Raw genomic sequence first — 15445 nt, forward strand, 5'->3', positions numbered from 1 at the left:
CAAAAATATTCTATAACCACTGCAGGAAATAGAGTTTTGAAGGTGGGTGGGGACAGAAACAAGTAACAGAATTCCTTAGGGATGGATGGGCACCAAATTTATTGAGCATTCCATGAATTTACAAAACAGTCATCCAAATGGAGAGAGAGTGGTTGGTCTGACCCAAGGAATATTATACAGTATGGACCAAGGGTTTTAAAGCAATACATACAAAAGGCAGACTAACACTGAGGATTAAGATAAGTGGGGAAAATCCCTATGCAACATTTAAACTCCTATACTAATAACAGCATACTGTCCTATCAGCTCTCTTTATCTACCAAAGGAGATGTTAAGAAATGGAACAAAGTGTTAAGTTCACAACAGTCAAGGTATTAGTCTCCAACAAAACTGAGATTCTGTGCATAGCGAGAGGGAGAAAGGGAAGAGGAAGGAGAGAGCGATGGAGAGAGGGATGGAAAGATAGAGGGACAGAAGGATGGATGGATGGATGGAAGAAAGGAGGGAGGGAAGGGATAAATAATACTGTTTACAAGATTGGAATACAAAGCTGGGTGTAATAGTCTAAACTAGTAATCCCAGTACTGAGGAGGTAGAGACTAAACCTTGGGGCTTGATGGCCCCAGACTAGTCTATTTGGTGAGTTGCAGGTGACTGAGAGACCCTAGAGAGAGCGAGAGAGAGAGCAAGGTTGTCCTCTATCTTCCAAATGAATTTGCACATGTGCCCCCACACACAGGTACATCCACACACGTATGCACAACACACATATGCAGATATATATGAACACACACAAGTATACACATATGCCCACACATATGGGCATACACATATGTGCACACATATGAACACATACATATGCCCACACATATGAGTACACACATATGCACACACAAGAGTACACACATGCATTCACTTATATTGCATCTATTTTAAATATTAAGGTTTTTTTTTTTACTATAAGATTAAATAACACATTTTCCTCTAAAATTGTGTTTTGAAATACTCGATCATCAATGTGACAGAAGAATTTTTACCTGGAATATCTGCAGCCTGTTGCTAGCCTCTTGGGGTGGAATATTTGGTACCATGGGTCCTTCCTGTAAGAAATAATAATATCTCAATTCTTAATCAACATATGTGCCAATTAATGGTTCTGTCTACAAGTCCCTTTATTTTTTTTAAAGAAGATTTAAATTGCTTTTAAGGTGTGTATGTCTGTCTTTCTGTCTGTCTGTCTATGTCTGCCTATGTTTGGGGGGGATGGATATGCACACATGAGTGCAGATACCAGAAGAGGCCAGAAGAGGGCACCATCAGATTCGGTATATCTGGAGTCATGAGCATTCTGTGCTTATATCCAAACTCCGCGCCTCACGGTTAAGCAGCAAGCGGTCTTAACTGCTGAGCCGTCTTCCAGCCCCTCTATCAGAAATGCTGTAGGAATTCTAACTCCTAGAGAGGATAAAATCCCTCTGTTTTCTTCCACACCCTTCTTGACTGATGCTTATTTGAACAGGCAAATCTGTTTTCTTTCTCGGTCTCTTCGTGGATGGTTGCAAACTCTCAAACAGGACCATTTACACACAGTTTGCCTTGGTCTTCCAATGGGCCCCGTTTAGCTTCACACGCGCCTGCCACGCGCATTGTGAAACGCAGGTGTGCCATGTTCAAATTACCGTCTCATAGGCTTCTGTGAAGTTTATGACGTCCTCCCGGAAGACATCCACAGACTCAAGTAGGCTGCTTTTGAATTTCGGTTGCACTTGCACAAGCTCATCTTGCACGGAAACCTGAATCAAAAAGAATATTCAGCACGAGGACCTGAGTGATGAATTAAAAAAAAAAAAAAAAAAAAAAGTGGGGTTGGGGATTTAGTCAGTGGTAGAGCGCTTGCCTAGGAAGCGCAAGGCCCTGGGTTGGTCCCCAGTTCAAAAAAAGAACCAAAAAAAAGCGTGGGGTTGGGGGATTTGCTCAGGTGAGCGCTTGCCTAGGCGCCAAGGCCCTGGGTTCGGTCCCGGCTCCGAAAAAAAAAAAAGAAAAAAAGAAAAAAGCTCAAAACGCCTTCCCCCCCACCCCCCGGACTTAACAGAAGAATGGGATTAAGCGCGTGCTTACCGCTTTGCTCTGCAACTTGTTGAACGAGTATCTCAGGGTGTCGACGCCTTCCGACTCCTCCTTAGTCACTTCCACCTCGAATCTGTTCAAAATGCCGTAGGCCTCCTGCAAAGGGGCGGCAGAGTTCAGAAAACACCTCGGGAGGAAAGTAGCCACCGGCAGCTGTAGATACACCCTCCTAAAACCACCTCCTCGAGATGGGGAATTCTACTAGCACGGTTTGGAAAGTTAAAACTGTGGAGATGCTCAGTGTCTTCCACAGTGCTGACCCCGGACCACGAGCTCTGAAACCCTCACTTCCCAGCCACCCCTGGTGGAGATGTAGGTGGATCCCAGTGAGAGGCTCCCCGCTTAGAAAACACCCTTAGGGCTATTTTCTGCCTCCCTCCTCCGAGATCTTGGGTCAGCGCCTAGGGGATCGCGTCTCCTACGTGAAGGCGGGGTTCAGCTATGTAAGGAGCGAAAGGAAATGATGTGTTTCAATACTCAGCTGGATTGACCGAAAGGCTGTTTGCTGAATAAGGAAGTGGATGATGATTTATTAAATAGGGACAGACGGGTGGTCAGCATCCCAAGTTCCCAAGATACTGAGATCTTTTTTTTTTTTTTTTTTTTTTGGCTTTTTTTTTTTTTCCGGAGCTGGGGACCGAACCCAGGGCCTTGAGCTTCCTAGGAAAGCGCTCTACCACTGAGCTAAATCACCAACCCCAGATACTGAGATCTTAAAAGCAGAGTGGGCTAAGAAGGCTTACAGTGGTGGCCAACATCGGGCACTCTGGTGGTGAGAATTACTCCATAGGCTAAGGAATTTGAAAATTCTTCGTCCCCAGTTGGTGACACTGTTGAGGGACGTCTGGAACATGTACTCTGGCTGGAGGAAGTATGTCGCTTGGGGAGGGATTGAGGGCTTAAAGCTTCTCCTCTCTCCCTCCATGTCTGTCCCATGCTTGTGGTAGAAGGTGGGAGCGCCCGGCTGCCCGCTCCTGCCACAGTGCCCGTTGTTTGCTGCTGCCAAGGCCAACTGCCATGACTGGCTCTTATCCTTCTGGAGCAGAGAGTCCCAAAAGACTCTTCCTTCCATAGCTGCTTTTAGTCACGGAGAATGTTTTGTTTTGTTTTGGTTTCATTTGGTTTTGCTTTGTTTTTTTTTTTTGTTTGTTTGTTTTTTTTTTTGTTTTTTTTTTTTAATTTTTAGACAGGGCTTTCTGTGTAACAGAGCCTGGCTGTCCTAGACTCCCTTTGTAAACCAGGCTCTTCTCAAACGTACGGAGATCTGCCTGCCTCTGCCCTCCAAGTGCTGGGCTTAAAAGCATGCGCTACCATGCTGGGCTTGGCCATGGTGTTTAATCACAGCCACAGAATGTAACAAGTAGAGGTCAGAATGTAACTAACAGAAGTACCGGGAGGAGTCGGCGCCAGTACCAACTCCTAAGACGCTATGAACTACATGGGAGGATGCTGTCTGGAGAACAAACCAAGTTGGAAACCAATGAAGAGTGGTTCCCATCCTCACCGAGCCTCAAAATGCTACCCAATGCATTCCAATATATTCCAAACACTATCAATCATAAAATACTTGTGACGGATGGAATCTTGATATTCCCCAGTGATGTCTAGGACCAAGATAATGAACTCGAGTGCTCAGACGCCATTGAGAACTTACACTCTGGTGATTTATCTTTGCTGCAAAGAAAAAGAAGAATACGATACTTCCCCCTAACATTCTCTTTTATTCATTTAAGGTCCGCTAGGTGGCTACTGAGTCAACATCAGTTCTCCCGCCCGTGGCATGCGAATGCTTATAAGACCTACAACTGGTCTCTAGGGAGCTAAAGATATTTCTAGAACTTACCTAACAAAGTAGGATTAATATGGGAGGGTGTGGCCAATACCTCCCATAAGATGTTGGCGTCTGCATCAAATACTGAACATTGCCTAGCCCGTTAAACGTATGTTAATACCCCTCTTGTGTTGAAGTCCTTAGAATGCCCTCACAGATATCAGCATCAAAAGAGAATATTCCAAGCCGGGCAATGGTGACCCACACCTTAATCCTAGCACTCAGGGGGCAGAGGCAGGTGGATCTCTGAGCTCCAGGCCAGCCTGGTCTACAGAGTGAGTTTCAGGACAGCCAGGGCTGCAAAGAGAAACCCTACTTAAAACCAAACCCCACCCAACCCCCCCAAAGCTATTCCATCTACTAGATAAAGAGACATATCACAGAATCACTTTCTTTTTTATAGCTTCCTTCTATTTTTAAGGCATTTCAGGAAAGCAAAATCCAAAATCATAACTCACTTCTATGGGCCCCAAGGTCATGTCCATTTGAATTTCATTATCTCGGATACAGGACAAAGCCTCCATGGCGAACCTGACATCATCTAAGTCCCGGATGGGTCTGGATAACTTTTTCAAGTATTCGTTGATAAATACTATCATGTCTGACATTTTCTTCTTATATTCCTCGTTTAGGTAGCGGCAGAGCAACATCTTCCACGCCTTGGCCTCGATGGACAAGGCTAACTTCATTGGCTCTGAAGGGGACGAGAAAGACGGAAGCACGACTCTGAAATGGTTTGCTGTGGATGCCGAGGATCCCGGCAGCTCAGCCACATGCCTGCATTCAGAATTCACGGACGACACGTGACCCATGGCTCTGTAGACCAGGCTGGCCTCGAACTCTCATATCTACCTGCCATTGTCTCCCGAGTAGTAGAGTTGAAGGCATATGCAGCTACCACCCGGCAGGAGGAGAGTTTCCAAGTGAAGAGTCCTGCTGGGTAAGCCTTGCCCAGCTTGGGACACCCTATCACCAGACCCTCCTTATTCTGTATCGTTCCCTCTAAGGAAGCCCCTCTCCATGGAATGAAATTCCTTGTTTCTCCCAGCAAACCACGATCTTGGCTTGCCTACTCTTCTGCACCCTCCCTGTCCTGTCCTTTTAAGAATATTTATATATTTTATGAGTCTCGGCTCAATAGAGATTCATGGGAACCGATGGGAAGAGTCCTTTCTTGAAAGGTTGAGATGAGAGTTGAGGGAGAGTTGAGAGTCTCTGGAAAGCAGAAAACCCAGGGGGGAAGAAGAAAGGAGCCGAGAGAAAGGGTGTCCTCAGCCTCCTACATGGTCCCATGGTCCCCTAGTCCACTCTGGAGGTCCAGCGACACCGTGCGTTTGGTGGTATACGTGTTTCACCTTAGCCTTTAAAGATTTCTTTTATTTTTAAGCTATGTGTAAGTGTGTGGGGACATGTACACATGAGAGAAGTATGCACAAAGACCAGGAGGGAGCGTTGGACTCGGCGGAACCGGAGTTACAGACAGTTGTGAGTCATCTGACATGGGATCTTGGGAGCCAAACTTGAGTCCTCTGTAAGAGCAGCGTACCCTCTTAACCAGTAACCCTCTCTCCAACCCCAAGCTTTTCTATTCCAATGTAGCATAAATGTGTGAGGTGGCTCGTGTCTCTAATTCCTGCACTCAGGAGGAGGAGACAGGAGGATCATGAGTTCGAGGACATCTCCCTCTGTAAAGTCACTTGGGGCCAGCCTGGAGACTAAATGAGATTCTGTCTTAGAAAAGAAAAAAAAAAAAAAAAAAAAAAAAAGAAGGGAAAAGAATGTGATGACCTAGAACTACTTGGTATTTACAGTATTATTCCAAAGCTACTTGCTGAGTCAAATACCATGTCATGGGTCCCATCCCGGTGTCCCTTCTATCTACAGTAAAATATCTCTACCTTGTAAAAAAAAAGATAGATAGATAGATAGATAGATAGATAGATAGATAGATAACTATTTTATGTATCTCTACTCTAGACCAGACCTCAAGAGTAGTCTGTTCACGATCCCTATGGCACCCTTCCCCTCTGGCAGACACCACAGACACATCATTTGTGAGCCCTTAGCTACCAGATTTCCATATGCCCAGGTTTCTCCCTGGGGAAGGCCGTTTGTATCAACGCGGGTATGGAGGACAACCATGTATCCTCTTCCCGGTCCTTTCCCCCGGCTCCTCTCTAGGAATCAGAAAGCCTGTTGGCAGCCTATGCTGTGAAACCTGCCGTCACCCCCACTCCCACCCCCACCCCACCCTTAGAGAGAGCTATGAGAAAGGGCCTCAGTTCTGCCACGGCCCCTGATTCCTCCTCAGAGGTCCCACCATTCTGTTGTCTCTCTGTCCATGGCATTAACAACTCTTCTAAGAACCACCCTCAACCCCAACAATCGGCCTCACTGTCCCCCTTGAGCCCACATCAGAAACCTGTCGGTCACATTGTTGGGAGTTACCCGTGTGCAGCTCCAAGGCTCCTACATCGATAATGGGCTTCAGTTCCTCGATCTCCTGCTCGAAGGTTGCATAGTGGAGAATTTCTGATCGGATCTCAGTCAGGGAAGGGTTGTTGGCCAAAAACTCCTGCAAGGTAACACAACAGTTAATACTTCCTCGCTCCTTGGGAGTCTAACTTGTAACACTTAAGTTGGAAACAGCACTTGCTCTGTAGCGGGACTCTCATCTGGGGACATGGGACCCTAAAGCTCTCTGCTAGGAAGCAGTGTTTGTTTATGCTGGCACTGGCTCAGTGGGTTCACATTCAAAGTACAAGTCCTGAGCACAGCAGGGTGTAGCCTTATATGCCCCTCCTTAGTTTCTCTTTATATTTTAGCCCTTGACTCCCCGCTGTTAGGAGGTGTGGCCTCATTGGAGGAAATGCGTCACTCTCAGGGCGGGCTTTGGAGGGCTCCTCCTATGCTCAGGCTCCTCCCACTGTGGAAGAGAGCTTCCTCCTAGCCGCCTGGAAGCCAGTCTTCCCCTAGCAGCCTTCCGATGAAGATATAGAGCTCTCAGCTCCTCCTGCACCATGCCTGCCTGGATGCTGCCATGTTCCCGCCTTGATGGTGATGGACTGAACCTCTGAACCTGTAAGCCAGCCCCAATCAAATGCAGTCCTTATAAGAGCTGCCTTGGTCATGGTGTCTCTTCACAGCAGTGGAAATTCTAAGACACTCCCTTCTATGGTAGCATATATTCCGACGGGGTGGTCTAAGTTACAGGGTAATCCAAAGGCAGGCATGTGCACATGGATCCTGATTATATCGTAATATGCACTCCCTTTGTTCTGGGAGGTCCTAACCACAGCTCCTACACTTTTACACTTCTCCGTGCTATGAGACACTGGCTTCAAATGGAACAAGGTATCGTGATAGGCCCTTGGGCTGAAGTCCACGTGAAGGACTTTCACAGGACACTGGGACTGGTCAGTCTGGGTTCAGAAGCCTCCTTGTGTCTCCATTGTGCATGTCCGTCCTCTGTGCAAGCTGGGACAGTTTGCAAAAGGTCATCACGGCTGGGCTTGCCAACTCTTGACCTTCCCTCAGACAAGGAGAGGGCAGGAAGGACACCACAAGTGTCCAGCCATTCTCTTCATCTAACTGAATACAAACTGTCCTGATTGCCTATGGTCTTTAGCATCAATGGGAGGTGCTAGAGTACAGAAGCTGGAGAGAAAGAACTTAAGGAAGACTCCATCTACATCGCCCACAGGGAAGGTATCATTCCCGCTGGATGTAGCCAGCCATCTTGCTCTGAAAGTAAGTAATCCCCCTGGTTCCCCAGGGGTAAATTTGGTGGAAATGAACTTTGGTCTGTCATTGAGACTTTATGAGGAGGTTGGTACATTGTTGCCTAGTCCCGCCAGAGCCTCTTTGTCATCAGTTGCCTCAGGGTATCAGTGTGAGAATTAACTAGTTGCTTGGCGTTTGTAGGGGGGTCTTACACCTCTGCTAGGAGTCCTTGTGTTCTCCTCAAAAGCACCATCCCACCCCACCCCATCTCCACACACACACCTCAAGGGTCAGAGACGAGCAGATCAAAAATAAATAGGAAGTAAATAAATAAATAGACAAAACCTGCAGTGGAAACACACCTTGACTTTCACATCTCTGTCTTCCGTCCAGAGAGTCTTGTACTTCTGAAAGTCCTGCAGGGCCTCAGTGGCCGCCTTCCGGAGGGAATTCACAGAGGACGACAGGAGGAGGACCAGCTTGGAGATATCCTTGTGCTCCGCCACGCCAGGGTAGAAGTTCTTCAGCTTCCTGGCTGGGATGCTTTCTTCAAACGACCCTGAAAGCAAATGTTTCCAATGTAGAGAGTGTCTGTGTTTAACTTGGAGTTCTTTTATTTTTCTTCTTCTTCTTCTTCTTCTTCTTCTTTTTTTCAGAGCTGGGGACCGAACCCAGGGCCTGGCGCTTGCTAGGCAAGCGCTCTACCACTGAGCCAAATCCCCAACCCCTAACTTGGAGTTCTTACCAACCGTTGTGTGGGGTTCGCTTTATAGAAATGTGTGGGGGGTTTAGGGTTTGCTTTGGTTACATATATCATTTATTTATTGAAAGCCAAGACAAAGGGTGTGTGTGGGGGTTATTGGTGCTCTCTTTCCACTGTGTAGTACCCAAAAAAAGAGATCAAGCTGTCAAGCTTGGTGGCAAGCACTTTCACCCACTGAGCCACATATATATATATATATATATATATATATATATGTATATGTATATGTATATGTATATATATATATATGTATATGTATATGTATATATATGTGTATATATGTGTGTGTATGCATATATATATGATTTATATTATATATAATATATTATATATAATATAATTTATAAAATTTTATATTTGTATTTTTATTAATCATTTGGTGTGTCTATGTATGTGCGTGTATGTGTTCTCAGGCACTCTATATTGTGTGGGGTCAGCAGTCAGTTGTGGGAGTGTGTTCTCTCCCTCCACCAGGTGGACCCTGAAGATTTAACTTGTATGATCCAGTTGGTGATTAAGCACCTTTTCTTTCTTTTTTTTTTTTTTTTTTCTTTTTCTTTTTTTCGGAGCTGGGGACCGAACCCAGGGCCTTTCGCTTGCTAGGCAAGTGCTCTACCACTGAGCTAAATCCCCAACCCCTGAGCACCTTTTCTTGCTGGGTTATCTCGCTTACACTGCCCAGCCCAGCCCAGCCCCACCCCACATCCCAGTACCCTGGCTTTCTTTTTGAAACCGGATCTCGGGTTGGCCTTAAACTTGCCACGTAGCCGACAAGGTCCCTGTCTCCTGGTCTTCTTCCTGATACCTCCCTCTTGAGTACAGGGATGGCAGGCATGCACCACCAAGATTGGCACCAGTGACCTTTGCTTGGCCCGTGCTGCACTTTAAAAATTTTTTTTTTTTACAATTAAAAAAAGCATGAGGCGTCACGTGAAATTACCGACTCCCAGTTTCTCCTTTGGAACGGGATAAACACGCGATTAGGGGGCCCATGTTCCTGCACTGGAACAGTAGCCGGGCTGACTGGAACCTGTGGTATTTACCCAGTTGCCTGCAGTCCCATTTGCTCTGTTGCTGAATTAGGTTTAAGCAAAATAGAACGCAAGGGGCTGGCTTAGTTTGACTGATGCCGTGGTGTGCTTTGCTAGGTCAGTGTTTTGTATTACTGAGAACTTTGTATACAATTACATTTGAGGCTGAAGAGACGGCTCGGCAGTTTAGAGCGAGCTGGGGGGTCCATTCCCAGCACCCACTCGTGATGGCGCACAACCATTGGAACTCTGTTTCCAGGAAACTCTATGCTCTGGAACATATGGGGTGCACAGATATACATGGAGGTAACATAAAATCAACCTAAATGAAAAATAAAGGCCGCATTTGCTTTCTCATTCATGTTTTGAGACATCTCTTAGCCATTTGGGGCTGTTACCCATCATGCATCTGTGAAAGGCACAGTGGCTTATGGGAGCACGAGGAATGCTGAGAGAAGGATCGGCGCGGAGATTTGCTTTCACCCTTCGCCTTTTAGAATTACTGCACAATGATAAAATGACAAACCTTTTTCTCCTAGGATCAAACACTAGGAAGAAGTGCCTGAATGTTATGTTGCAGGTGAAAGAGCGGGTGGTCGCGGTTTTAACAATGGGAAAATTAATAAGAAAATATAGTCAAAGAAACGCAAGCCTATAATCTGTGCATGTCTATAATCCTAGCACATGGGAGGTAAAAGCAGGAGGACCAGGCATTCAAGGTTATCTTAGGCCATATAGCAAGTTTGAAGCAAGCCTGGCTACGTGAGACCCCTTGCCTTAAAAGTCTTTATACTCGGGTTGGGGATTTAGCTCAGTGGTAGAGCACTTGCCTAGCATGCGCAAGGCCCTGAGTTCGGTCCCCAGCTCCGGAAAAAAAAAAAAAAAAAAAGTCTTTATACTCTTATATGTATATAATTTATATATGATTTATACTATATATTCCTTTATATACATGTACTTACATACTTTTACATATAAGTACATATGCTATATTCTATATATGCTTATATATTAGCACACATATTTATATATAAGTATATAATTATAAAAATATATACTTATACATATAAAAGTATATATACTTCTATATAAGTATACATATATATTATAAATATATATTAATATATACCTATATAGTGTATACTATATGTACATACATATATACATGTATAGTATATCACATACTATATATTATATGCACTTATGTGTAATATGTAGTATGTGATATAGATTTGTTATATTATATAATTATATAATATACATTATATGTATGCTATAATTATGCAATATGTATTGTATGTATGCTATATTATACTATATCTACTAAATTATATACTGTATAATATATACTAAATATATACTATTTACTATGCTTATTAACTTAGATATACACATGCATATAGAGTTATATATACTTATGCATACTAGATATACTAATATACACAAGTATATATAAGTATATAGTTATATATAAGTATATACTTATATATACTATATGTACACACACATATATACATTGTGTGTATGTATATATGTGTGTGTGTGTATATATATATATGTATACATATATGTATATATATATATATACATACATATATATAGAGAGAGAGAGATGGGGGTGCTACACAGATGCCTCAGTGGTTGAGAGCAAACGCTGCTCTTGCAAAAGACCCAGGTTCTGTTCCCAACATCCATGTCAGGAGGCAACCACCTGCAACCCCAGCTCCAGGGTCTCACGGGTGCCCTCTTGAGGCCTCTGCGAGCACCTGCACTCACATGCACACGCACACGCATTTTGGTTTAACTTTTTTTTCTCTTCTCTCACTGTCAGGAAATCTAACATGCAGGCGCTTCTGTTTCCTTACTCTCTTCCTTCTTCAGTGCTTTCCCCATGATCGAGGGTTGGTCGGAGCCTCGAGAACTGGTCTGGGGAGACTTTGTCCGTCTGACCTGCTGCTGTCCCCAGTGTGCCACTCCTCTGCTCACCTCCAGGGTCAACTGGATCATGCGGTTGATGGCTTGCTGAATGTCATCCAGGCTGGGAACCATCACCTGTGAGAAGCAGCAGCATGTGTGTAATTCTCCCCAACCCACCTCACTCTACAAATCTAACCCCACGATCAGTCAAGAGCAGGCTGCTGGGAGGTTGAAGGTTGTGCCAGGAGATGCTGAAGATATCCTGCGTCCCGGAGAATCCCCAGTTCTTCCCACTGCTGCTGGCAAAACAGTCAAGGGGTCGTCCTCACGGACTGAAATCACAGAACAAGCCCTAGCGCTGTGAATCCTTTTGCTTCTTTGAAATGTGCTCAAGTCATCTGCAGCTTTTCTCTAGGAGCTCAGACTGAGCAAGGTGGTCTTAGGAGGATCCCAGACTGTTCCTGGGGGGCACCAAGACTACCCCCATGTGACCTACAGTTAGTTCCAGGCAGCGGTGAACAGCTGGGGTTAGCCCTTGAAAACTCAGGAGAGCTTTTCCCCTGCCGCCGCCAAGTTGCGCGGAGGCAGAAGCCTGGGTGCGTTCAAGATTCGGTGTCACCCGTAATCCTCCGCCATGGCCGAAGAAGGCATAGCTGCTGGAGGTGTAATGGATGTCAGAGGTGCTGAAGACCGCCCTCATCCACCATGGCCTAGCACGTGGCATACGCGAAGCGGCCAAAGCCTTAGACAAGCGCCACGCCCATCTCTGTGCTTGCATCCAACTGGGATGAGCCGTATATGTCAAGCTGGTGGAGGTACGCTGTGCTGAGCACCAGATCAGCCTGATAAAGGTTGGTGACAAGAAGAAACTAGGGGAATGGGTAGGCCTCTGTAAAATCGATCGAGAGGGGAGACCACAGAAAGTGGTTGGTTGCAGTTGCCTAAGTGGTTAAGGACTATGGCAAAGAACCTCAGGCCACGGATGTCATCAAGGAATGCTTCAAATGCAAGAAACGAATAAATAAAATTTTGGCTCAAAAGAAAGAAAACAAAACTCAGGAGCTTCACGATGCTGAGGGTAGAATCCTTTCCTTCCATGCTATAGTATTTATTGGGGTATCCCAAGATGCTGGGTTTGGGAATTGAGAGAATTGAGATCCCTGTGGTGATTTTATTTTAATGTCTAAAGAAAAAAAGCAAGGTGATTTCTATTTAATAATGGACGGCAGACTAAATCTTCACTCCTACATCAGCTTGGAATACACCCTGTGAGGCATTTAGAAGTGTGTGTGGGAGGGGGGTTGTGTGTATGTGTGTGTGTACACATATACAGAGATAATAAACTTTTAAAATAAAATAAAAACACATAGAACCAAAGTCTTACTGTAAGCTAAAGAACAGTTCTCACATAGGATTTTTTTGGGGTTGTTTTTTTTTTGTTTTTTTGTTTTTTTGGTTTTTTTGTTTGTTTGTTTGTTTGTTTCTACTCATTTTCACAACGCTGGGGACCCAAAGCCTCACATCCTAAACGCTTACCCAATGCTGCTGTGTTTTAAAGAATACATTACCAAAAGTGCCACTGCGAGTAAGTCAGACTCACCACGTTAGGGATTGCCAGGTGCACTTCAGTTTTTATGAAGGAAACGACGTCCTCTGACCGCTTTCTCCCTTGGCTAGGAGGAACAGACAGTTTAACGGGTGAGTGCCAGCTCAGAAACACTGTACGTTTCCCTCCTGAAAATAAAGACCATCTTTGATCCTGGAAAAGCAAAGGCCTCCCAAACCAAAGCTCGGGGGGCGGGGGGGAGCATCAGGAAGAGGAAGGAAAAGAATGTTAGGAGCTGGAGAGGGTAAGGGGAGGTGCTGGGAAGCGCTCCTCTGATGGACATGGTATGGCCATCATATTTATCAGCTTGTCGCACCTGATGATGGCTACCTGCACTGAGACCTGCATAAGCTCAAGGCAATGAGATCAGTCAACACTAAGCACAAGGCACAGACGAGGCTCATGGGTAACCAAGAAAAAGAGGACGTGAAGGGGGTGTGCACTGGGAATACCTGGAGAGAGTGGGAAAAGGGGCTTGGAGAGCAGAGATGATTGTGGACATGGTTTACATGTGTAAAGCTGACATGGAAATCAATAAAAGACATTGCATTATTAAGAGATGTTTTTAAAATGCCAAATTACACCAAAAGAACGCTGTTTATCACAGAACCATAAAGAACAGGACTGAAAGACATCGCTTTGACATTTTCCGAGGTAAAATATTAATCACACATACATTTCCTAGTATTTGGATGCTGGCTTCCCCTCGGCAATAACTAGCCATATAAAAAGAGTGGCACTCTTTTGATAGACTAGGATTTAGACAGAGTCCCTTTAGGAAGGCAGACAGATAGGGAGAGGGGCCATGGTTATGTAATAAAGGTGGTCAATTTCCAACATAGCTGGAGTCTTCCTTACCCTCCTGACTTGAGACAAAACCCTGACAGCTTAAAACAAAGGCCTTGTAGACTTCCAGTCTCTCATCAGAAGGTCCCTACTGATGGACTGACCATCAAGTTCAAGGCTGGACCACTATGTGTTACATAGCAGTTCTGGACCAATCAATTATCCTATCATCCTTCAAATGGGCCAAGTCTAAATAAGGGGAGGAAAACTCTACAGAGGCTTTAAAAGCCCAGCCCCTGAGATGACACTGAATTTGTTGACTTTCTGGGTGCCCCTGAGTGCTTTGTGGAGGGTCTTTTTCTCTGTGTAATGACTATGCATGTTTGCCCTCACCCTCAAAACTCTTTCTTCAACTGCTGATTGTGTCTGCTGCTGTCTGTAGTATTTGAGAGTTCTCTGCTGTTACCTGTCTTTTTTATTTTCCCTGCCTTTTAATTCTTTAATTAAGCAAAGAAAAGGAACCTAATTAAGATCTCCTAGATTAGTGGTTCTCAATCTTCCTAATGCTATGACCCTTTTTTGTCGTGACCCCCCCCAAGCACAAAGTTATTTCGTTGCTACTTCATAGCTGTAATTTTGTCACCGTTATGAATTGGAATATAAATATCTGATATATATCATGTCTGATTCAGGATTCCCAATGGGGTCAGAATCACAGGTTGAAAATCACTGGTCTAGACTGTATCATTTTGCTCTCAGGCTTGCAACAATAGAGGCCATCACTGACAAAAAACAAAAAAACAAAATGAAACAAAAAAAATGTACTTTATGTTACTTATTATTTGTTCCTTTTTATATGATGGGGATTAAAATGAGACCTTTGTGTATGCTGGAAAAGTATTCTGTCACTGAGCTATCTCCCCAGTCTTCATTTTCTTTTTTACATTGACATATGGTCTCACTAACTTGCCCAGGGCTGGCCTTGACCTCACTGTAACCCAGACTGACCTTGAACCCTGTGATCCCCCTGCCTTAAACCTCCTAAATGCCTGGGATTATAGGCTCATGCCACCAGACCCAGGCTCACACGCATTTTAATAGACAGCCCTACATGATTATACACGGAAGAAATAAATTGTTATATGGTCCGTTTTCTGTATGTGGTGCGCTAAAAATCCTTCCAGTCACAGGGAAGCAGGAGATGCTAGGGCCCTCCCCAAGCTGTCAGCTGGAGCAAATTGTCTCTGGAACTCTAAAAGCTGCAGAGTTGCTGTGAAGCCTGCAACCAGAAAAGGGGCAGTCCCAGGCCAAAAATTGTTCATAAGCTATGGATCTGTCTCCTGAACCAATAGGATGGTGAATTTGGAACAGGGACAAGTCCTGGCCTGTGGGGAGAGAAGATGGGATATTTTACAACCAGGTGGCTCTAAATGCCATTGTCTTCCCTGGAAGAGGATAGAACTCTGCTGGAAGGACCAATAGAGTCAACTAACCTGGACCCTCAGAGACTAAAACACCAACCAAAGAACATGCATGAGCTGGAACTAGGCCTGTCCACAAAGCTGCTGCCTGTACGTGGGATATGTTCTTCTAACTGGGCTGCCATGTCTGGCCTCAGTGGGAGAAGCAGCACCTAGCCTGGCAGAGACTTGAAATGCCAG

General features: G+C 44.8%; 1 protein-coding gene and 1 pseudogene across 1 annotated transcript in view; one reads left to right on the forward strand and one right to left on the reverse strand.

The window, feature by feature from the left end:
* Dnah8 (dynein axonemal heavy chain 8) overlaps positions 1 to 15445 on the reverse strand; it is a 245323-nt gene that overhangs the window by 163818 nt on the left and 66060 nt on the right. Inside the window, exons 24-31 of the mRNA XM_032888883.1 lie at positions 12993 to 13065; positions 11341 to 11527; positions 8044 to 8240; positions 6407 to 6533; positions 4417 to 4652; positions 2119 to 2223; positions 1680 to 1793; positions 1038 to 1100 (exon numbers count right to left, since the gene is read on the reverse strand). Of these exons, the coding sequence (XP_032744774.1) occupies positions 1038 to 1100; positions 1680 to 1793; positions 2119 to 2223; positions 4417 to 4652; positions 6407 to 6533; positions 8044 to 8240; positions 11341 to 11527; positions 12993 to 13065 (1102 nt within the window). The remainder of the gene's footprint in view (positions 1 to 1037; positions 1101 to 1679; positions 1794 to 2118; positions 2224 to 4416; positions 4653 to 6406; positions 6534 to 8043; positions 8241 to 11340; positions 11528 to 12992; positions 13066 to 15445) is intronic.
* Positions 12027 to 12409, forward strand: LOC116887552 (annotated as a pseudogene).

Source organism: Rattus rattus, chromosome 18, assembly GCF_011064425.1.
Source record: "Rattus rattus isolate New Zealand chromosome 18, Rrattus_CSIRO_v1, whole genome shotgun sequence".
In the NCBI taxonomy this organism is placed as follows: domain Eukaryota; kingdom Metazoa; phylum Chordata; class Mammalia; order Rodentia; family Muridae; genus Rattus; species Rattus rattus.